At 45.8% G+C, this 23709-nt stretch overlaps 2 protein-coding genes across 4 annotated transcripts in view; one reads left to right on the plus strand and one right to left on the minus strand.

Annotated features, from left to right (window-relative positions):
- Positions 1 to 14: 14 nt before the first annotated feature.
- On the minus strand, positions 15 to 9995 carry LOC146027243 (uncharacterized). The gene is made up of 9 exons (XM_083158191.1): positions 9965 to 9995; positions 4587 to 4673; positions 4093 to 4191; positions 3943 to 4002; positions 2909 to 2989; positions 2450 to 2527; positions 815 to 895; positions 375 to 438; positions 15 to 48 (listed from the first exon to the last, which is right to left on the minus strand). The coding sequence occupies exons 1-9, from the start codon at positions 9993 to 9995 to the stop codon at positions 15 to 17; spliced, it is 615 nt and encodes a 204-aa protein (XP_083014317.1).
- Positions 9996 to 11969: 1974 nt separating this feature from the next.
- LRRC52 (leucine rich repeat containing 52) overlaps positions 11970 to 23709 on the plus strand; it is a 139449-nt gene continuing 127709 nt past the window's right edge. For all 3 annotated transcript variants that reach the window (XM_083156707.1, XM_083156708.1, XM_083156709.1), the window contains exon 1: positions 11970 to 13054. In XM_083156707.1, coding sequence (XP_083012833.1) covers positions 12406 to 13054 — 649 coding nt within the window. In that variant the 5' untranslated portion in view covers positions 11970 to 12405. The remainder of the gene's footprint in view (positions 13055 to 23709) is intronic.

Consider the following 23709-nt stretch of genomic DNA (forward strand, 5'->3'; position numbering starts at 1 on the left):
CCGACGCCCACCGCTCACCGCCACAGCCCGCCCGCCCCCCCCGACAGGCTCCCCGGCCGCACCGCAATGTACAGTACAGTAAGTACAGTAGATATGCGGGGCGGCCGGGGAGTTTTTTTTTTTTTTTAATGGGGAGCCAATCCCGGGATCCCGGGAATCCCGGGATCTGGCATTTTTCAATCCCGAATCATGGGATTGAAAAAATGCCCCGGGATTGGCCACCCTAGTCGCCATGCTGGGAGGAGAGGGGAAGTCGTATGGACAGTATAATCCATGTACAGTAGCCCCTTTTTCAGTGACTCCATGCTGTCTCTGTCCCAGATGAAATCAGAGTAATGTACAGTACTGTACAGTACTTACCAGCTGCCACTAGCCTGGGGTGGGATGGTTCGGTTGGTCTGCGGGGGCGGGGGCGGAGGGTCATGTGTATGGGTGGGACTGCAGAAAAGAACAGAAAAAGAGGTTAGTTTGCAACATATTGTAATTTACTGTACAGTGTTATGGTCACCAAAATCTGTTTTGGCTGAGGCATCCAGATGTGCCACATGGTTGGACCCCAGATACAGTACAGTAGGTACCGTATAAGGTACACACAATGACATGGACCCTTTTTCCCATACAATTCTACTGTATGTTGAATCGTATGGAAAATCGCATCGCATACAATTTGGGCGCATGCGATGCGATAATCACATTGAATCGGATTGTACTGTATGCCTTAAATTAAGGCATACAGTACAATCGTACAATAATATCGGGCGTGCAGATGCAGCATTACACCAGTACTGTACAGTACCTACAATACTGTACTTACCGACCGCGCTTGGACTAGGCTCCGGCAGGGTGGCGGCGAGGGTGGCCCTCTCCTCGAGGTGGGGGGGGAAGCTTTCAGATGCTGCAAATGTACAAAAAAGACGAAATAAAGACACTGTACAGTATAATCTCAAGCAGGGGTGTTTTTCAACAGGCTCCAGCAGGAACTGATGCCCTTATTCTGCCTCCTACAGTAGATGGACAAACCCATGTGCACTGCAGGGGAGGCAGTGCAAAATGACACACCCAAATCTAACTGCACAAGTACTGTATAGTAACACTGCCTCACCAGGGGCCAGATTCTATAAGCTTTAAAAGTGATAAGTTTCACAGTGATAAACAGCCAGCCAATCAGCTCCTACCTGCCATGTCACAGACTGTGGCCCTTATTCTGATTGACGCGGACTTTACCGCATTCTTACGGATCGCGTCTTTTCGCCGTCTGCGCATGCGTGGAGAACGCAACGCGCATGTGCCACGCCTAGACTCCGTACCAGTTCGGCAAAATCCCGTCCAAAACTGTTGCCCGCAATCAGTCGGGAAATATGGGCGTATTATGGGCGTCATGCGGAATGGCACATGGGCGTAGTTTCAAAGTGGGCAAAACGGGGCGGAAACATGGGCGGACACGGGGGAGTACACTTATGTTGGGGGGCGTACATTCGGAAACCACTCCGAATGCACGCGATCAAAAAGGGCAGAAATGTGCGGTGTCCACAAGTGTACTATTGCTTTGCGGACACCACTCGTTCATGCGGTAGGCGAACGTACGCCTAATGACTACAACCATTAACACCTGAACCCAATAGAATCTACTCCTTTACTCATTACTCACTAATAGGACGCTTGTCAGTGCTTTAATTGAAACCATTGCACTTCAATTGCTGTAAGGGTTAATGTGTGCAATGCATGTGTTAGGCATGCTTGTAAGGATATATTGGAATCTAATTGATTCCAATTCCAAATAAGCAGTTTTTTATGAGGATAGGTAATTGAATAAGTGGGTCATGTGATGTATAGCAGAAGATACTTCATAGTGGGTTGTTTGGCGTAAATACTCCGCTTACGTGCGGTAGCACCGCTTGGCTCCCGTTCGGATGCGGTATTCCCGAGCATACTCTGTAATACTCTGTAATACCGTGCCGAATCTGAGTGTTTCTCCCGCACACGCATGGTTTGTATGTCGTCCGTAAACACGCCCTGTTCTTAAAGAGTGAGTCCGTCCGAATGCGGAGGACACGTGGGCGTTTCTACGGACGATGGCCGCACGCGGCAAAACACCGTGGCGTGCGGACCGCACCGTAAGAATGCGGGAATATCCGCACCGATCAGAATAAGGGCCTGTGTTTGAAAAAGTACTGTAAGTACAGTAGATATGCGGGGCGGCCGGGGAGTTTTTTTTTTTTTTTTTAATGGGGAGCCAATCCCGGGAATCCCGGGATCTGGCATTTTTCAATCCCGAATCATGGGATTGAAAAAATGCCCCGGGATTGGCCACCCTAGTCGCCATGCTGGGAGGAGAGGGGAAGTCGTATGGACAGTATAATCCATGTACAGTAGCCCCTTTTTCAGTGACTCCATGCTGTCTCTGTCCCAGATGAAATCAGAGTAATGTACAGTACTGTACAGTACTTACCAGCTGCCACTGGCCTGGGGTGGGATGGTTCGGTTGGTCTGCGGGGGCGGGGGCGGAGGGTCATGTGGATGGGTGGGACTGCAGAAAAGAACAGAAAAAGAGGTTAGTTTGCAACATATTGTAATTTACTGTACAGTGTTATGGTCACCAAAATCTATTTTGGCTGAGGCATCCAGATGTGCCACATGGTTGGACCCCAGATACAGTACAGTAGGTACCGTATAAGGTACACACAATGACATGGACCCTTTTTCCCATACAATTCTACTGTATGTTGAATCGTATGGAAAATCGCATCGCATACAATTTGGGCGCATGTGATGCGATGCGATAATCACATTGAATCGGATTGTACTGTATGCCTTAAATTAAGGCATACAGTACAATCCTACAATAATATCGGGCGTGCAGATACAGCATTACACCAGTACTGTACAGTACCTACAATACTGTACTTACCGACCGCGCTTGGACTAGGCTCCGGCAGGGTGGCGGCGAGGGTGGCCCTCTCCTCGAGGTGGGGGGGGAAGCTTTCAGATGCTGCAAATGTACAAAAAAGACGAAATAAAGACACTGTACAGTATAATCTCAAGCAGGGGTGTTTTTCAACAGGCTCCAGCAGGAACTGATGCCCTTATTCTGCCTCCTACAGTAGATGGACAAACCCATGTGCACTGCAGGGGAGGCAGTGCAAAATGACACACCCAAATCTAACTGCACAAGTACTGTATAGTAACACTGCCTCACCAGGGGCCAGATTCTATAAGCTTTAAAAGTGATAAGTTTCACAGTGATAAACAGCCAGCCAATCAGCTCCTACCTGCCATGTCACAGACTGTGTTTGAAAAATAACAGGCAGGAGCTGATTGGCTGGCTGTTTATCACTGTGAAACTTATCTCTTTTGAAGCTTATAGAATCTGGCCCCTGATGAGCACATGGGTTTGTCCATCTACAGTAAGAAGGATTTTGCCAGAGAGTGAAGCAGGTGTTACACAGTACACATGTCGGTCCCACAGATACTGTACTGTACTATACAGTATTTTCCGTTGCACAAGGTGGACCCACAGTTACAGTACTGTGCAGTATATGGCACACATGTGGGCACCACAAGTACTGTACTGTACTTTGCTGTACAGCAGGGGCGGACAAACCGGTCCTCAAGATCTACCAACGGTCCAGGTTTTCCATATCACCAAGCTGGAGCACAGCTGCAGTCATTACTACAGTACAGTAACTGTCACATTTTCAAACCTGCTGCATTCATTCCTACTATACAGATCCACGGGTTGCCTGAAAAACATGAACTGTTGGTACTGTAGATCTTGAGGAAAGGTTTGGCCACCCCTGCTGTACAGTATGTACAGTACTGTACAGTATTAGAGGGTTCACATGGTGGGCCCACAGATGTGATTAAGTACACATGTTGGGCCCACAATTACTGTAATATCTGGTACATGCGGTGTGCTGTTGTACAGTACAATACTGTACTTACCATCTGCACTGGGCAACTCCTGCTCCTCCTCCTCCTCACTGGTATCAATCACCAGGCGTCCTGTGTGTAAAAGATGGAGTACGTATCAAGTATCGTCATACAGTATACAGTTAAATAATAGTAGAAAATAGTGACCATAACAATGATTACCACTATCAGAGCTGTCTGGGCTCTGCTGCGACTCCTCCAGCTGGGTGGGGGCAGAGGTGGCCCTCTCCTCCTGGGTGGCGGCAGGGAGGCTTTCTGGAGCTGCAAATGTAAAAAAAAAAAAGGACAAAATAAAGAGGCTGTATCGTGCAAGCAGGGGTATTTTTGAACAGGCTCCAGCAGGAACTGATGCCCTTACTCTGCTTCACTCTCTGACAAAATCCTCCCCACAGTAGATGGACAAACCCATGTGCACAGCAGGCGAGGCAGTGCAAAATGACACACCCAAATCTACTGTACAGTACATACTGTAATTCTCTCTGCGCAAGTCCAGTAACACCTGCCTCACCTGCAGTGCACATGGGTTTGTCCATCCAAGAAGGATTTTGTCAGAGAGTGAAGAAGAACAAGGGCCTCAGTACATGCTGGAGCCTGTTCAAAAATACTTTTCCGGTACAGATGGTGAGAGCCCTGGTGTTATACTGTACAATACTTACCAACCGCGCTCAGAGACTCCTCCTCCAGCTGGGTGGGGGCAGAGGTGGCCCTCTCCTCCTGGGTGGCGGCAGGGAGGCTTTCTGGAGCTGCAAATGTCAAAAAAAAAAAGGACAAAATAAAGAGGCTGTATCGTGCAAGCAGGGGTATTTTTGAACAGGCTCCAGCAGGAACTGATGCCCTTACTCTGCTTCACTCTCTGACAAAATCCTCCCCACAGTAGATGGACAAACCCATGTGCACAGCAGGCGAGGCAGTGCAAAATGACACACCCAAATCTACTGTACAGTACATACTGTAATTCTCTCTGCGCAAGTCCAGTAACACCTGCCTCACCTGCAGTGCACATGGGTTTGTCCATCCAAGAAGGATTTTGTCAGAGAGTGAAGAAGAACAAGGGCCTCAGTACATGCTGGAGCCTGTTCAAAAATACTTTTCCGGTACAGATGGTGAGAGCCCTGGTGTTATACTGTACAATACTTACCAACTGCGCTCAGAGACTCCTCCTCCAGCTGGGTGGGGGCAGAGGTGGCCCTCTCCTCCTGGGTGGCGGCAGGGAGGCTTTCTGGAGCTGCAAATGTAAAAAAAAAAAGGACAAAATAAAGAGGCTGTATCGTGCAAGCAGGGGTATTTTTGAACAGGCTCCAGCAGGAACTGATGCCCTTACTCTGCTTCACTCTCTGACAAAATCCTCCCCACAGTAGATGGACAAACCCATGTGCACAGCAGGCGAGGCAGTGCAAAATGACACACCCAAATCTACTGTACAGTACATACTGTAATTCTCTCTGCGCAAGTCCAGTAACACCTGCCTCACCTGCAGTGCACATGGGTTTGTCCATCCAAGAAGGATTTTGTCAGAGAGTGAAGAAGAACAAGGGCCTCAGTACATGCTGGAGCCTGTTCAAAAATACTTTTCCGGTACAGATGGTGAGAGCCCTGGTGTTATACTGTACAATACTTACCAACCGCGCTCAGAGACTCCTCCTCCAGCTGGGTGGGGGCAGAGGTGGCCCTCTCCTCCTGGGTGGCGGCAGGGAGGCTTTCTGGAGCTGCAAATGTCAAAAAAAAAAAGGACAAAATAAAGAGGCTGTATCGTGCAAGCAGGGGTATTTTTGAACAGGCTCCAGCAGGAACTGATGCCCTTACTCTGCTTCACTCTCTGACAAAATCCTCCCCACAGTAGATGGACAAACCCATGTGCACAGCAGGCGAGGCAGTGCAAAATGACACACCCAAATCTACTGTACAGTACATACTGTAATTCTCTCTGCGCAAGTCCAGTAACACCTGCCTCACCTGCAGTGCACATGGGTTTGTCCATCCAAGAAGGATTTTGTCAGAGAGTGAAGAAGAACAAGGGCCTCAGTACATGCTGGAGCCTGTTCAAAAATACTTTTCCGGTACAGATGGTGAGAGCCCTGGTGTTATACTGTACAATACTTACCAACCGCGCTCAGAGACTCCTCCTCCAGCTGGGTGGGGGCAGAGGTGGCCCTCTCCTCCTGGGTGGCGGCAGGGAGGCCTTCTGGAGCTGCGACATCCACTGGGACTGCGGAAAAGCACACAAAAAAACTACTGTGCTGTACAGTACTGTATATTCTCTAACACGAACATACTGTACTATAAAGTACAATGTGTTAAGGTACTGTATCAACACTACAGTACATACTGTACTGTGCAGTACATAACAGTACAGTACAGTACAGTACCTGCCAAAATGACCCATTCCAGGAGGGATGAAATGCTGTGGTCCTGTACAGTATCCCACATGTTTGAAAGTCAATATGCAATGTTCCGCTCTGTACTGTATACAGTATACTGTACTGTACTTACAGTGGCGGTGCTGTCTCTCCCGCAGCGTCATCCTGCTGATACCTGGAAAAATAAGAAATACAGTGCGTAAGGCATACTGTAATTACTGCAGATACAGTATTTGTAGGCCCCATATCAAAAGTTTGTAAGGGCCCACAATTTACTGTACAGTACTGTACAGTATGTCATGAAAACCAATGCTGTAGGAAATCACCCATGGCAACAAGCATGTACTGTACAGCATACAGTAGTTGCCTTCCCTCTTCAGCAGGACACTCCCTGAAATACTGCACAGTACTGTAGCAGCAATCTCCATCTCTCTCTCATTAGTCCTACACATTATGCCATACTGTACACCAAAATACTGTACAGTACCTACTGTATTACAGTACAGTATGTACAGTATTTTACCACATTCCATAATGTCCATTACCCATTACTACACACACTATAATGCTCATTGCATATTAGGGGGTTAACATGCTCGTTGCCATGGGATGAACCTGGTCTTCCAGGTGTTGCACACTCTGGAAGGGATTAACATGCTCATTGCAAAGAATTTACTGTACAGTACATGATCTGCCATGGATTCCGGGGGTTAACATGTTGACATCACCCCAACCATGGGCTGGAAACCAGGTCTGGTGGCTGCAGGAATGGGAATGTAAGAAGTGGGGTCCAGGCCCTGGAGTTGGAGAGCGGAACAATGCTCAGAAGGACCTGTCTAATACTGCTCCCCCCAAATCTGTATCAATACCACTGCTGAACAGCTGACTCTGGCGCTCTCAGACCCGGTCCAAAAAACCTCTCTGTCCAGGTCAGCGCCCCCCCCCACACACAATACAGTATCTCCATGTACAGTACAGTAGTGTACTGTATGGAAGTACTGTAGACACACCCTTCAGGTGGAGAATGACACACCCCCTAATTCTAAATTCTAATTCTAATAGCAAGTTCTGTAAAATCTACCTGAACAGTTGTACAGCAATCAGCACATTAAAAAAAAATACAGGTACAGTATACTGTAAAATCCCCCATGGCAACAAGTAAAAAAATACTGTATACAATAGCACTCAACATTGTACAGGTATGTACAGTACTTACTTTGCCTGAGGGAGTCCAGCAGTTGAGGGTCCCGACGGACCAGGTCGGACCATCTCCTCTGGAGGCTCCTAACTGGCCTGTCTCTATGGAACCTCACCCTGATGGCTTGACGGGCCCCCTGGTAGGCCTCCACAATCTCCCGATTAGAGACCAGGAGCCTGTCCCGCCAAGCCACCAGGGTGAGGAGCTCCCCTCTGCCAAAGGGCCTTGCCCTCCTGACTCTGCCAGTGTCCGACATACTGAACAGGTCCAGGTACAGTACTAGCGATACTGATAATGGCGCCTACAGTATACTGCAATAGCGTGTGCGCCGTGCGTCCTATGCGCCGTGCGTCCTATGCGCCGTGCGTCCTATGCGCCGTGCGTCCTGTGCGGAACAGCGTCCCATTCTGTGCGCCCGCCGCTGAGTAGTGGGTACAGTAGTTTATCAGTAGTTTATCAGTAGTTTTTATATACTGTAATACATTACTTATACAATATACTGTAAAATGTAATACTATACTGTAAATATAAATAATTATATTTTAATCACACAGTATATTGTCAATAATTATATCTTAGTTAAAACTGTAAAATTTGATACTATAATATTAAAGGTTTAACGCCGTAATCGAACACGGGTCTCCGGCGTGAAACACCATGCAGATAACCACTACACTACAGCCAAGAACTGTACAGTGTAATGACTACTATACTACCATGACTGATTCTACACCCAGCCTGTAGCTTAACAGTCAGGAGCTGATTGGACGGCATTTTCCACTTCTCCTCCCTTATCACCGCTTCATACTGTAAATCTACCCATCAGTAACTTACCGCACAATACTGTGAATGTAATGCTGCAAAACCATATTGTGACCAAGTTTCCAATATTGTGACCGCCTTTAGAACAATACTGTACTGTATACTGAGACGCATAGCGTCCGTGTCGTACAACCTTTAGAACTACAGTACGGTGTTTGATGTTACGCATTAGCGTCTGTGCGGCTACATCTCCTAACTGTCACTGCGTCTATAGACGCAGTGACAGTTAGAAGCCATGACGTACATGTACGTCATGTGTCGGGAAGTACCTCCCGGCCATGACGTACATGTACGACACTCTCTGTCCGCATCAGCATGATGCACTCTCGGCTGAAGAGACTGGATCACGCTCGTGCCAGCGGCATTAGAGAGGTGCTCATCGTATAATAAAGTTCATGTAATTCCTGCGCATCATGCACGCGCTGAAGCACAAATCTTACGCATGCGCAAATGAGGTTTTTAAAAGTGACATCTGGTGGTTGGTCTGTGATATTGCACTCGTCGTGAAGCGCCACGGCGATTCGCTACATGTATGCGCCATGGCGAGTGTCGGAAACATCGCCATAGGCGGCAATAATAAGACCCGCGCCATCTGTAGATGGATCCACAAGGTGGTACAGTGACCCAGCAGTTACAGTCACAACTCCTGATTACGGCTAGGTCTGGATCAAGGCGCAAAGACGCAAACTCCAAGACCTATATTACTGTAATCAACATACAATACAATTGCTAGAAACTAACTAGGCACAGGACAAGGCTGACTGGCAATCTGACTAGGATTCTGCAGCACCTGCCTAGCCTGAGGGGAAGGTTTATATAGCAGGTGCTGCCATGCCTCACTCAGACATCACAGACTGTAAGCACAAAACCAACTGCTGGATTCCCTGCTGTGAACATACTGCCTGTCACCACTGCAACAGCAAAAACCTGAACCGCAGTGTCAGCTGCGCTCAGGTTACTTTGCTAACAGTCTGGTGAGGGGCAGGATTTGTTTCTGTTTGTCCACATATATTATGATTGGTAGCCACCAGCACTGGTTTTGCCTGGTACATTGACCATAAATAATATGAATCCTGGTCCACCAACCCAAGGCACCCCTGCAAGTGTCCTGAGGCACCCCAGGGTGCCTAGGCATACAGTTTGGGAACCACCGGTCTAAGCAGTAGCGCACTCCTCTTTCAATACTTTTCACTGCTTTGTCGTGTTCAAGAAGGGGTATACCGTCGAAAAGATTTCTCCTGGGGTGCCCAGGATGTGGTGGGGTGTGTAAAGGTGCTCATACATGGAGTGATGTTCTCCTTACTTTTTGTATTCGATCGCACTGCATCTAGTACAAAAAAGCATGCCATGTGCTACAGCAGTGTGCTTTTTGTACTAGATGCAATCTAGTACAAAAAGAATGGGCTGCACGTTCTCTTGTGCTATGCAATGTGATGTGCTTGGGAGTGCACATCGTATTGCATCCGATAAACACACCATGTACAGTATGGGTGGCTTCAGTGTTAGAATTTCTTACCTATACTCTAGTGTGGGGAGAGCAATTCTTAGAAGAACACAAATATTGAATCACTGTGGACCTACTTTTTCCTCAGAGGAGAGGAGAGTTGGTGGCTCCCAGGTGACCAAGGGGTGCAGGAAAGAGGATAGAGCAATATACCTGGGGCAAGATATCGGCCAGAAGTCTTCATCTACACTACACTACACTACACTACCTCAACTTGCACTTGCACAATTTAGCCTACAGTACATGTAAATATCCTTTTACCAGCTCCATATGCCTACAAGTGGCACTGCTGATGGCTGCCAAGGCGCTGTGCAGCTTGATGGGTATGTGTTCTCTGTGTTATAACTGTACTGTCCCTGCTTATATTGTTACCTACCTGGCTGCTGCAACGACCAGTGGTGCCGCTGATGGCTGCCTAGGCACTGTGCAGCTCAGCTGGCATGTGTTCCCTGCATCTATACCCCCCAGGGTACTTCTAACGTATACCTGTATGTGTTCGTATATCTGTCACTGTTTAACTGTACCAAACTGGCTGTTGCACAGCAATCCAAATTCCTAGTATACGCAAGTATACCTGGCCAATAAAGTTGATTCTGATTCTAAAGTGTTGTTGTGACTGTGCTAAGCGAGACATGTGCGCTCAGCTACAGAGCATGTGCAGAAATAGGTCCTTATTCTGGTTGACTTGCAAGGCTGCGATTTTCACAGTCTTGCGAGTCCCCCAGTTGCTGCTTACACGCCCCCCCCCCCCAGAAGCCCCAAATGGAGATTTACATAATCATCCATTCGCAGCCTTGGGTGCGGGGGAGAAATCGCAGACTATCAAATGATTTCTTCAGCGCTCGCAGGTCTGAGACACCTCTATGGTGTCTCAGACCTGCGAGCGCCCCGTGCGGGAAGCAGGCGAGCAGCTGACATCCGCTGACATCAGCTGCCCGCCCTCCACACCCACATCATCGGGGAATTACCATGGGAACGCCCAGCATTCTGATGGGAACCCCCAACCACCCAACACCTCTCCACGCCCCCCACCTGGACTTCTGTGTGTGAGCTAGCACTAGCCCACAGTGGCTGCACATGCACATAAAATGCTATGTGCATGTGCAGTCATGAACATTTTAATTAGAATAACCCCATAGTCTCCAATTCCATCTGCACAATTGATTCAGGCATATCATTGTGCCTGTTTTTGCATTGTTTGCCTACAGTATATGCATGCCTGTGTATCTAGAAGTGGAGTCATTAAGTCATGTCCAAGTCCAGAGCATTTCCATATGTGCGTATAATTTTATTTAATGATTGGATAAATAAATTAAATAAACAAATACTGGTGTGTATAATTATAAATGTGTACTCCATATGTGTATTGCTAATAATGCCAAAAATGCTCATTTACATATATTTCTGATTTATCAATACCGTTATTGAAAAATCTAAAATTTTATTTTTGTTAGTGAAAATCCAAATGAATATAATAAAACACAAGTTATCATTATACCGTGCAAAATAACAAATCAGCAGCATGACTTATGGTGCGTACACATGGGTGCGATTATAGCAAATATCACTGGAAATATGGTCGCTGAGCGACCATATTGCCAGTGATTGGAGTGTGCACCGGCGATAAATCGCAGAGTGCACGCTCCTGTTTTCAGCCCCTGAATGGTCGCTGGTCGGAGGAGCATGCTCCTCCGACCAGCGACTTCCACTGCCACTTCTCCCGGCAGTGTGACATTTTCATCTGCAACCATATCTGGTCGCAGATGAAAACGGGACACTGAGCAATATGATTGCTGAGCAACATATTTCTAGCAATATATTGCCAGTGATCAAATTGCCCCGTGTGTACACACTTTTACACATAGCTGCAGATGTGTCCACAAACACTTTTTCAAATCGCTTCAAATAGACCCATTTGTATATTAGAATGCAAGAAGAGAAATATATTGTACAAAACACTTGAGAGACTCCATCTTCTTTTTTGCTTGTACATCACAGAGATCTATAGTATTATAATTTACAATAATGTGCTGTAATATGAAGGTCTTTGCTCGTGTCTGCAAGTGCTCCACCGACACACACACACACACACACACACACACACACACACACAGTATTCCAGTAGTCAGCTCAGCTGCTTGGACTGTTCTGCCTGAGCAGCAGTGAGCTGAGCAATGAGCAGGAGCAGAGCTGCCTTGGAACAGCTGCTGACGTCACAAAGGTGTCGACTGGCAACAAGCAGTGTGACTGTGGGAGATGTGTCCTTTTCTGTGTCCGAGCCAGCTATGTCACCGTCTGCTTCACTTTCAAGTTCAAAGAGGCTTTGTGGAAACACCAGCACTTTCACAGCCAGGCGGGGATATAAGCTGTCAATGAAACATCAAGAATGAGAGCAACGTGACACTCTGAATAAGAGAACAGAGAATAGTTACAATAGACATCAATACACATGGTAAGGGAAGTGTGCATGTTGCTTGACATGACTGCAGGCTTACTATCTATCGCTGTCATAGGGGACTGCTCGAATAGAGCTGACCCCTGCACAGCCAGTTGCTGTTTTGTTCCACTACTAATTTGTGTGCAGAGGACGCACCATGTTCAAGGATAAAAAAGGAAATCCCAATCAGAGTTTCCTGTGTGCTGGTCAGAAATTTCTCTTTGTTATTCTAGGGGTTGCTCTGCTGGAGGGTGGCATATGCTGCCCAAAGGAATGCAGCTGTGAGCATTTATTAGTAAACTGCACTGATGGGCAACTTGAAGAATTTCCCACTGGTATTCCAATGGATACCAGGCAGTTGATCCTAACTCACAACAATCTAACTTACCTGCCATCAGTTGAGCTCAACATTTTAATTGACTTGGTATACCTGGATTGCAGCCACAATTTTCTGGGAGATTCCCTGGAAGCCACCTTTATTGCTGTGCCATTAGTTTACTTGGACCTTAGTTACAACAACATTTCCAAGATCACTTCAGCGACTTTTTATCTTTTGACAACTCTGGTTGTATTAAAGTTATCAGACAATCCCATCCTGGAGGACATTGAGAAAGATGCATTTGCCAACAACACTGGTCTCCGACAGTTGGATCTTAGTCGAACAGCATTGACTTATTTGGATGTTACTACGGTGAGCGAACTGCCTAGTCTACGAAAACTAGGCCTTAGCTCCAACCCCTGGCACTGCTATTGCTCAATGAAGGATTTCCTCAAGTGGGTGATGGAAAGTGACATTTACTTCATAGGTGAGCCAGTTGGTAAAGGTAAAATGTCCATTAACAAAATGTGCACATTTTATATATATTATTATTGTAATTTATTTATATGGTGCCAAAAGGGTTCACCTGTACCTAATAATACATAAATGAGCAAAAAAACAATGAAATAACGAATTACAGGATAGTTGAATCATGGTACAGGATACTGAAGTACAGTAATTACTCGGGTGGCAGATATATATATATTCTAAGAAAAGCACATGGAGGAGAGAGAGCCCAGCTCTTAAGAGCTTACATTCTAAATGGGAGGACCAGAAGGGTATATATATATATATATATATATATATCTGTCATACATGCACGGCGGCACTCTCAGTCAGAATAATGACAATGACACGGCTGTCTGGTGTCCAACGTTTCAGTGCTGTGTGCACTTTTATCAAGAACAGTGTAACACTGTTCTTGATAAAAGTGCACACAGCACTGAAACGTTGGACACCAGACAGCCGTGTCATTGTCATTATTCTGACTGAGAGTGACGCCGTGCATGTATGACAGACATATGTACCCGCCATGCTGACGGGGATCTATCGGAGGGCACCGGGCAAGTAAATTAACTGAGGCCATTGGAGTGCCGGCCAAACGTGGAGTATATATATATATATATATATATATATATATATATATATATATATATATATATATATATAAAACTTTTGGGGGCAGATTTAACAACAAGAGATATTCTTCTTATCACTTATTCCGAATGATAAATGATGTTCCAGCCAATCAGCACCGGTTATTTTTCAAACACATGGCAGTTAGGAGCTGATTGGCTGGAGCACCATTTATCAATCTGTACTGATGTCAGCTGTGTGATGTGTAAGGGGTTACTGTACACTACAGTATGTTGTTTAATCCATAATTGTACATATAATGATTAATGTATGATATGATAAGCCCATAGAGTTATAGCAGTGATATTTGTTTTCCACATTAAAATAAAGAACTACATTATGCAATGTACTAACACATGTGATGAGCAATGCAAAGGGCAGCTCTCCCGATAAGAGCTGGCCTTTGTGATCCCTGCAGCTGCCTGGACTTCCTCGTATGTAATGGGGATGTCCAACTGCACGGCCACGGGGCATGCTGGGAGTGATCCGTGTTGGATACCTCACACAGCAGTGCTGTGAAGAGAAGTCCATAAGCTTCTATGGTTACAACTGCTAGAGGCGGTGTGAAGCCCCACCAGTTCATTTGAAAATGTGGTAAAAACATTTTTGTACATTGCGCCTATCACACACAATTTTTTTTAAAAGGTGAGGGTACAGAAAAGCACTCTCTTTTTTTGCTGGGGCACTCTTACTTATGAAAGTAATAGCATATAGAAAATATGTACTAATTTAGAATGTAATATATATATGACTATACACATTGATAGAGTGGGTGCTGGACGGCTCCCCGACAGTCGGGATTCCGACAGTCATTACTTCGACGATGGAATCCAGACTGCTCCCTCGTGGGGGTCCAAGATCCCCATAGAGGGAGAATAAAATAGGTGGCGAGCGCAGCGAGCCCGCAAGGAGCTTCATTGCGCTCCCCCCACTGTGCAGTCGGGAATCCCGACTGTCGGTGTATTATACCACACCCGATAGAGTACCGTGGCACATGTAAAGTCTATCGATAAATGCTCAACTACATTAACATCGGCATTACGTACAAACTCAATCAGGTACTTTGTCTTTCGGGAGAAGGCTTAATACCTGTTTGACATTTGACGTAAACTGACTGCCCATATACAGTGGATGGAACCATTTTGTGTGTCCAAATTTTTTTTATCCTTTCAAAGTGCATTCAAGGGACTTTGGGAGTGTGGGCAGGTACATGTGATGTCAGGACATCATGCAGTAGTTGAGCAATGCTCCTCTGGGAACGTTTTGGACTGACAGAATATCTTTATGGGCCCCCTTGGGACCCACTGGTCCATAGGAAGGGGCCTAGATTGCCTTGTGGAAAAGCCTCCTCTGGGGGGCCACCAATGTCATCAAAGATTTCCCTGGAACTCCCTGACAAACAATATGGTGCAAACACACTGAGCGATTTTGCAAAAGATTTCGTAGTATGCTCCAGCATTATTATTATGCCAGTAGTATGCTGATGTTGACAATACCTTTACCTTTAGATTGAGCTACATGTACAGAGGATGTCAGTAATGACCCAAGGCCATCGGTAACACACATAGGGGATTATTCTGGTTGGTTTGCAAAAGAAAACTCCTTCTGGACAAACCTGTGTGCATTGCAGGTGGAGCAGATGTAACATGTGCAGAGAGTTAAACTGAAATCTAAATTGCAGTTTAAGAATAAAACAGACAATATTTACACTGCACAGTCAGAAATAAAATAACTCACCCAAACATTACTCTCTCTGCACGTTACATCTGCCCCAGCTGCAGTGCACATGGTTTTGTCCATTAAAGGAGTTTGCTTTTGCAAACTAACCAGAATCACCATAGTGCGAACACACTGGACAATGAACACAAAAATGTCACTATGATTCTCCTTATCAAACATATTGTTTACAATCTGGTCTAGTGTGTGCTTATTTCTACATATTGCACCATGAGTAGCAAGTTTCACATTCTAGCTACATTTTCCACTGCATAATGGCTAATTCATATTTGCCATCGCAACTGATGCTCTGCGTACACAAGCAAAGTTTGGGGTTCTGCACATGTATTAGACTCATTCTGCACATTTGCATTGGACAAACATAAGGAAAATGCGCTTTAATGTAGGTAAGTGTAAGGTAATGCAGATTGGGAACAGTAATCAGTGTGCAAATTATAAACTAAATGAACTAGGTGAACCACCAATGGAAAAGGACCGAGGGGTACAAACTGACAATTCTGTAGTGTTAAGTGTGAAGAAGCAGTAGTCAAGGCAAATAGTATACTAGCTTGCATAAAAAAGGTATAGTGACAAGGTACAGTATAACACAGTAATATTACCATTATAGAACGCATTGGTGAGGCCTAACATGGAATTCAGTGATCAAATCTGGGCACTACACCATAAACAGGATATTATTTAATCGGAAAAGATACAGAGAACTTATGGAAACTAAACTGATCAGAGGTCTTGAGTCATTGAGCTGCGAGGAAAGGCTAGCCAGGTTGGGTATGCTTACGCTGGATAAAAGGCTTTTAAGCGGGACTTTATTTACAGTTTCTTATACAGAATATTCGGTTGCACTTTACATGATCAATATCTACAAATTTATCAGGGGTCAGTATAGGGAACTGTCAGGAGCTCTGTTTATTTGAGCACTATGCACAGAATACGTGGGCAACCATTGAGATTAGAGGAGAAGAGATTTTGTACCCACCGAAGAAAGGCACTTGTTTCCTAGCACGGCCACAATCGTGAGTAATCGTGTCCCTTACTTAAGGGACACGATTACCCCCGATGGACCCGATTTCTTTTGAAATCAGGTCCATTTTGCCGGCTAGGATAAAATATCGGGGGCATCGCGTCGGTCGGGACCATTAACATTGGTCCCGACGCGACCGACGCGATGCCCCCGATATTTCCATAGACTTCAATGTTAAAAAATATTTTAACATTGAAATCTTGTCGGGAAGCTAAAATATCGGGGGCATCGCGTCGGTCGGGACCATTAACATTGGTCCCGACGCGATGCGACGCGATGCCCCCGATTTTTGCATAGGATTCAATGTTAAAAAAATTTTTAACATTGAAATGGTGTAAAAATGTCAAAAAATGTGAAATGGGCCAATATGACCCATTTCACATTATAGATGTCCCCGTCGTCGCCCCACGATAGACGCCAACCCGAAGCGTGGCGAGCGCAGCGAGCCCGCGAGGGGCGGCGGTACGCGTCCTCCGACCTTTTCATGCCCTACTATCCACTAGGGCGTGGTGTGAGAATAGAATAGTGTGGCGAGCGCAGCGAGCCACCGAGCCCGAAGCGTGGCGAGCGGACGCCGATACCTTCACAGTTATACGCGTCCCCTTGCGGGCTTCACAGGTGTCCGTGGCGACGCGGACACCTGTGAAGCCCGCGAAGGGACGCGTTTACCTGTGAAGGTATCCGTGTCCGCTCGCCACGCTTCGGGCTCGGTGGCTCGCTGCGCTCGCCACACTATTCTATTCTCACTCCACGCCCTAGTGGATAGTAGGGCATGAAAAGGTCGGAGGACGCGTACCGCCGCCCCTCGCGGGCTCGCTGCGCTCGCCACGCTTCGGGTTGGCGTCTATCGTGGGCTGGTATTCACGCGCTTCAATTTGGGGGGGTTGGGAATTTTTTTCATTGAATCCAATGTAAAATTGGGTCCCAGGGACCCAATTTACATTGGATTCAATGAAAAAAATCGGGTCAAAAATCGGTCGGTCGCGTCGATCGCATCGCATGCGACCAAATCGCATGCGATGCGATCGACCCGATTTTTTTCAGCATGACCACCCCGATCTTAATCGGTGTGGCCGTGCTAGGAAACAAGTACCAGGCATTCTTTATGGTCAGGGCAGTTAAAGTTTGGAATTCTCTGCCAGATGCTGACCATCAGACTGATGACTTTTCTAATCTCAGTCATTGATTCAGAGTCTGAACAATCTGTTGAATTGTCTGTTGAATTGTCTGTTATTTTAGACTCCACATCATTTTTTGCCTCCACAATGCTGCCATGTATGTGCTGTCTTCTGACCAGTGACTACACATGTGAAGACCTTCTGCAGTAACTTGCTGGGGTCCTGTAATTAATTTTATTGTTTGATGGGGTTCCAGAGCAAAATAGTTTGAAGACCCCTGGTCTGCAGTACATAGGCTGTATCAAACATTTAAATAATATAAATAAGTGGTCAGAAATAAATATACCTTAACAGATAAATACACAAACATAATAGAAACAGCAGAGAAGAGATTTATGTACCAGCGCCGACTGATCAGTAATCAATTGAACAATGATTTTAAAAAGTATACAATTTATTAAAACATATTTTTAAAATGTATTGCACATAATAATGAATAGCATGGAATTCCATATGATTATTTAATTGTGAGCTAGAGCATATTACCACTGGGTTTCCAATAAGTTGGATTATAGATTGAATGTCCAGTCCTTATAAGAGACAGATGATTAACTAGGTGGCCGACGATCCAAATGGATTTAGGTGGATATGAATGGCGGTCCAGTGGGGTTGGGATCATTTGGTCTACAGCATGATGGTCGACCTAGACTCATGTTGACCTTTTCCCATGTTGACCTAATGGTGTCGACCTAATGACTGTCGACCATCATGCTGTAGACCAAATGACCGCATCCCCTCCAGTGATCCACAGTCTCAGATGGCTATAGTGTGGGTAAACCTGGATAGACAAATTGTTCAATTTGGTCGCCTTGGATATCCTCCGGATAAGGGTTGTTATTTGGAAATGCAGTCCAATAGTTCCACAATCAGATCCAACAATAAACTGGGGTGGTAGTGCTCTATCAAAAAAAAGGGGGGGGGGGGGGGAGCTCAATGCGTTTCTCTGGAGCAAAGCCTCCAGCTTCTTCAGGAGCAGATAATAGGAACAGCACCCCACACATTCTACCACCTCATGGTAAGGCTTCTGTCTCTTCTTCCAAGTAGCTACTCTCTCGTACAGTGCACTGATTAAGGACTCGGATCCACACACACACAGCAAATGTGGTAGAATAAACTGCTATAGTTATGTGCATCAGCTCTGTTCTGTCCCTTAGATTGACACTATATGCCACACTGTGCATACCCTCAATGTACACTATACTCCACGCTCTACATGCTGACAATTTACACTATATGCCACAATGTGCCTGCTTCCAGTTCAAAATATATGCAATGAAATATGCTGGTGCTATATTAGCAAATGCTATTAAATATCAGTAGACATACCACATGGTACAAATACACATTGATGATGATGGCCGACAACTCTAGGATTAAAGAATTTTTCATTAATTGTTCCTAAACGACTTGTGTAGTTTCTTGGCGCCCGCTTCATTTGAACATAAAGTGAAGAGTTTTTTTAAAACCTAATAGCAAATACATTTTTTATGATCAAAGAATTTGTTCAAAAAAGTTTTCTTGTGCTTATGACCTGGGGCCTTATTTTGGTTCATTCTTTCTGACAAAATCCTTCTTAGATGGACAAAACCATGTGCACTGCAGGGGGGGCAGATGTAACATGTGCAGAGAGAATTAGATTTGGGTGGGGTTTTACTTCAAAGTGAGATCTATATTGCAGTGTACAGTATATCTATAAAGCAGTCAGTATTTTCCCTGCACAGAAACAAAATTACTCACCCAAATCTAATTCTCTCTGCACATGTTACATCTGCCCCCCCCTGCAGTGCACATGGTTTTGTCCATCTAAGAAGGATTTTGTCAGAAAGAATGAACCAAAATAAGGCCCCTGGTCTCATGTACAGTAAGTATACCGGAGAGCATGTAGGCCTAATATATATTCTAGTGGTACAGAGCTACTGTAGGTGCATCTTAAGATACCTACAGAACCTCTCAGCACATGTGTGCATACACGGATATGAAAATATTATGTGCAGCTTTGTAGAGCTAATCTTTCTGCATTTAATGCAGCATGGGACCCCATGGGTGCAATGTTCAGTTAGGCTGGGTACAAACAGGGCCGTTTAAGGGCCTAATGGGCAGTCCTGTGTATTGGTTTTGGTTCTAAATCATTGTGTTTTGATTTTGGTTTTGTCAAACCACCCTTAGGTGTTTTGGTAATAGTTTTATATGGATATTGCTTTCTTTAAAAATTTATAAAAACAGCTAAAATCAGGAATCGAGCCAGAACTTGGTTCATCAAGGTGCCTGATTCAGACCCAGTTGCGGTGTTGCACAATTCCTCAAAGCAGCAAGTCCCGGCACCACCGCCCCAATTGCCAGGTTCCTCCATGCGATGTGCCCACATTACTGGCTGCCCTCTGGCTGCGCAGGCTAGCTGCGCAATGGCTATGCATGAGGTCACATACCTATGTTGTTTCAGCTGCTCACAAAAAAAACTAGAATTCAAGAATATTTGGTGTATGGATAATTGTTATAAACTAGGTATGATGTCATGAATACCTTATATTATAACAAGTTTGCAGCTGGAAGGTTTAACGGTATTTTGCATTCACTGCAGTATGCAGCCATTAGTTGGACATTTACAATGTCAATATTCATAATGCCGACACCACAACAGTTATGATGTCAACATTGGTAAAATGTCAACAATCAGAACACAGAACATCAACAAGTAAAATGTCAACATTGTGAGGAGGTCAATTTTAGGTCTAGGCTGTTGCAAGAAGGGTTTAGTCTCTGTGGCCGGAGTAGCGTTATGGGTAGCCCAAAGGTCTAAATCCTTTTTATGATTAAGTTAATAAATATATAGAGTTTGAAAGAGACAGATTTTGTTTAAAATGTTCCACTTAATGCAATGTCTTTGTACAATAACTGCTTCAGCTATAGGCAGACAAGCCTCTCTCTCTCTCTCTCTCTCTCTCTCTCTATATATATATATATATATATATATATATATATATATCTCAGCGTCATTCAGAATCAGCCCTCAATGCATTTCATCCAATGGACTTCATCCAATAGTCTTCCCGAACAGCTGAGAGATCTTGCTGTGCCGCTTCACGCTGCCTACCGCTGAACCGGGATATCCGTGTCTACACACGTGTATAGACGCTGGTGATTGAATTGAGCACCTTTTAAAACCCCCATGTACAGTATGTGAGCTTTTATATTCCAGTAAAGTGTGTTTTACTCATTGCTTACAAGCGCGCCGGTACTTACATATTAGCAGGGCACCCATTACGTAGTTTGAGTTGTGGTGTATTGAGAATACCAATACACCACTATGCTGGCTGCGTAAATTATGTAACTTAAAATTACGTAATTTATGTAAAGTACATAATTTACGTAACAGGAGCTGTGCTAATACATAATGGATCATATACCCACTATCCACGTCATACTGCCATTATCCATGTTCATTTTATAAAGTGTGGTGAGCGCAGCGAGCCACCAAGCCCGAAGCGTGGCGAGCGCAGCGCGCCCCGCGAGGGGACGCCGATATGCGTCCCCTCGCAGGGCTCGCTACGCTTCAGGCTCGATGGCTCGCTGCGCTCGCCACACTTTATAAAATGGACTCCATGCCCACGTGGATAATGGGGGTATGACGTGGATAGTGGGTATATGATTGTGTTAGTGGGTGTTGTCTGTGTGTGTGTAGTGCATCACACTTACCCCTCAACGATGTCCCCGGCGCCTCCGGCACTCGGCTCCCCGCACTCCTGGCCGCCATGACAGTCCTTCCCGGCGGGCGCAATGTACGCAATTAGCGTAGTCCCGCTGGGGGAGCAGGGAAACCATGTGATGCTAGCCCAGTGGTCACTACACTAAAAGACGTCCATTGCTGCCGTCCGTCTCAGCACCGCCGCCTGTATCTCCCCCCTCCACCCGGTTGTCGCTGAAGCCCCGCCGCCCGACCTGCCGCCTGTCCTTCATCCCCCTGCCGCACCTCCTTCAGCCCACCCGCCGGCACGTAAGTCCCCACATATTAGCAGGGCTCCCGGCAATGGCAATGCTGACAACGTAGCCAAAGCTACGTTGTCAGCATAGCGTAGCCGGGCACCCTGCTAATACATAAGTACCAGCGCGCCTCCTCCATTCTTTTTTCACATGTGCATCGATTTGGAGGTGGGAGAGAGCCTTCCTTTGGAAATGAGGCAGCGCTGCATGAAAGGGATCCCATATTATTGGCAGACCACATCCATATAGAGTGGACTGAGAGCACATCGGAGCTATTGTTTGTATGATATATATATATATATATATATATATATATATATATATATAGATAGATATAGATACACAATAAGACCACACTCTCACCCAGGAGAGCAGCAGTGGGGTGCCCAGCAAAGGCAACATACAAAAGTATGCACCCATAAATAGTCCCAGTACTCCGCACCAGCAGGTAAATAAAATGGATTAATGTAGTCATATATCCATCAGAAACATCATAGTGAAGTATGCCTGCCCTGACGTTTCGGAAGTTCGGTTGTCGAACTTCCGGTTTTGCCAGAAGTCCACGAGCGCGTCACAGGCCCACTGCTGATTGCAGTTCCACTTGATAGCTAAGTAATTTAATTATGGTTTTTTTTCACACTTACTGCACTCCATGTATTATGTATAGGGGTAATTATGTGATGCAATGTTCTTTTGCTTGGTATGTTATAGGCTCCTTGATAAAGGTCCATAATTTAGGACCGAAACGTCCGGGCAGGCATACTTCACTAGGATGTTTCTGATGATATTTGACTACATTGAACCACTTTTTATTTCACACAGCTAGGTTGTGTGAAATTGGCGCGTGCTCTACACTCCTCACCTGCTGGTGTGGAGTACCGGGAATAAATATATATACATGCTAATCACTATAAACTGACTTTGTGAGTATCTGCCTAAGGTATGGACCACTGAGGGTTAGTTGAGTGCAGGCCCCTTTAATGCTCCCAGCAGGGGCGGGATCAACCCAGCAAGATGACTGACAGCTTTGAAGAAAAAGGAGCTGGATCGGCTGACTGAAGGCAGCCCAGCTCTGCCCCCCTTCACCTAGATAATTATCGCATATGCTCTAACATATGCGATAATTATGGCAAAGGACAGCTCTTGCGTTAGGAGAGTCAGTGGCTCCCCCCTCCCTCCCTTACCCGGCTGCTGCACTGGAGAGCCCAGGTCCTCCCTGCACCTGGAAGAGGATCATAGTGTAGGGAGGAGGAGGTCAGTGCGGGATGGCCTTGGGTCACGGTAGAAGACCATATGCTTCTATGGGGCATTGCCAGAATTTTCTGGCGATGCCCCCGACGCGGTAACACGGCGGGGGATGTTTAGAGCATCCCAAAATGTGGTAAAAACCCGATAACAGGGTTTTTCCCGCATTTTTAGTTTAGAGAATCTCCCCCAGAGTGTGGGGTCAAGAGGTGAAACAGGAAGAAGCATGTTTAGGAGAGACATAAAAGCCTAAGGTATGGAGCACTGAGTGTTAATTGAGTGCAGGCCCCTTTACGTACGTTACCTTGTCATTTGTTTTTTGTTTGCTATGTACAGCGCTGCGGACACTTTGCGGCGCCTTATAAATAAACGTACTACTACTACTTTAATGCTCCCAGCAGGGGTGGGATCAACCCAGCAAGATGAATGACAGCTTTGAAGGAAGGGGAGCTGGATTGGCTGACAGAATGTGGGGTCAAGAGGTGAAGCAGGAAGAAGCATGTGTAGGAGAGACAGAGAAGCAGCAGCAGCATGGTGTCTGAGCTGAATGGAACTGAAGTGTGAGGAGAGTGACACAGAGAGAGTTCAGCTGTTTAATCCTTCCAGCTAATCTGCCAGCCGTCCCTGCTTGCAATAGCAGCGCACACTACTGAGTGGGACACAGTGGAAATAACTGGTAACAGCAGCAAAGACACAGAGCCCCACATGCTCAGAGGAGACCCTGCAGAGCATGACAGCATGGAAAGGGGAGGACACTGTAATAGCCTGTACCAGCAACACCCACCAAAGCGTGAGTCTGACAATCACACCCCTGTGTAACATCACCAGTATAAAAGGATCTCTCTG

This window comes from Crinia signifera, chromosome 8 (genome assembly GCF_055691185.1).
Source record: "Crinia signifera chromosome 8, ASM5569118v1, whole genome shotgun sequence".
Lineage (NCBI taxonomy): Eukaryota > Metazoa > Chordata > Amphibia > Anura > Myobatrachidae > Crinia > Crinia signifera.

Coding starts and splice junctions, on each gene's coding strand:
- LOC146027243 (XM_083158191.1), bottom strand. CDS start 9,995: ATGAAGACTTCTGGCCGATATCTTGCCCCAG. Junction 4,003..4,092: donor CCCAGACAGCTCTGATAGTG/GTAATCATTGTT, acceptor TTTTACACACAG/GACGCCTGGTGATTGATACC. Junction 2,990..3,942: donor GGAGTTGCCCAGTGCAGATG/GTAAGTACAGTA, acceptor GTACATTTGCAG/CATCTGAAAGCTTCCCCCCC.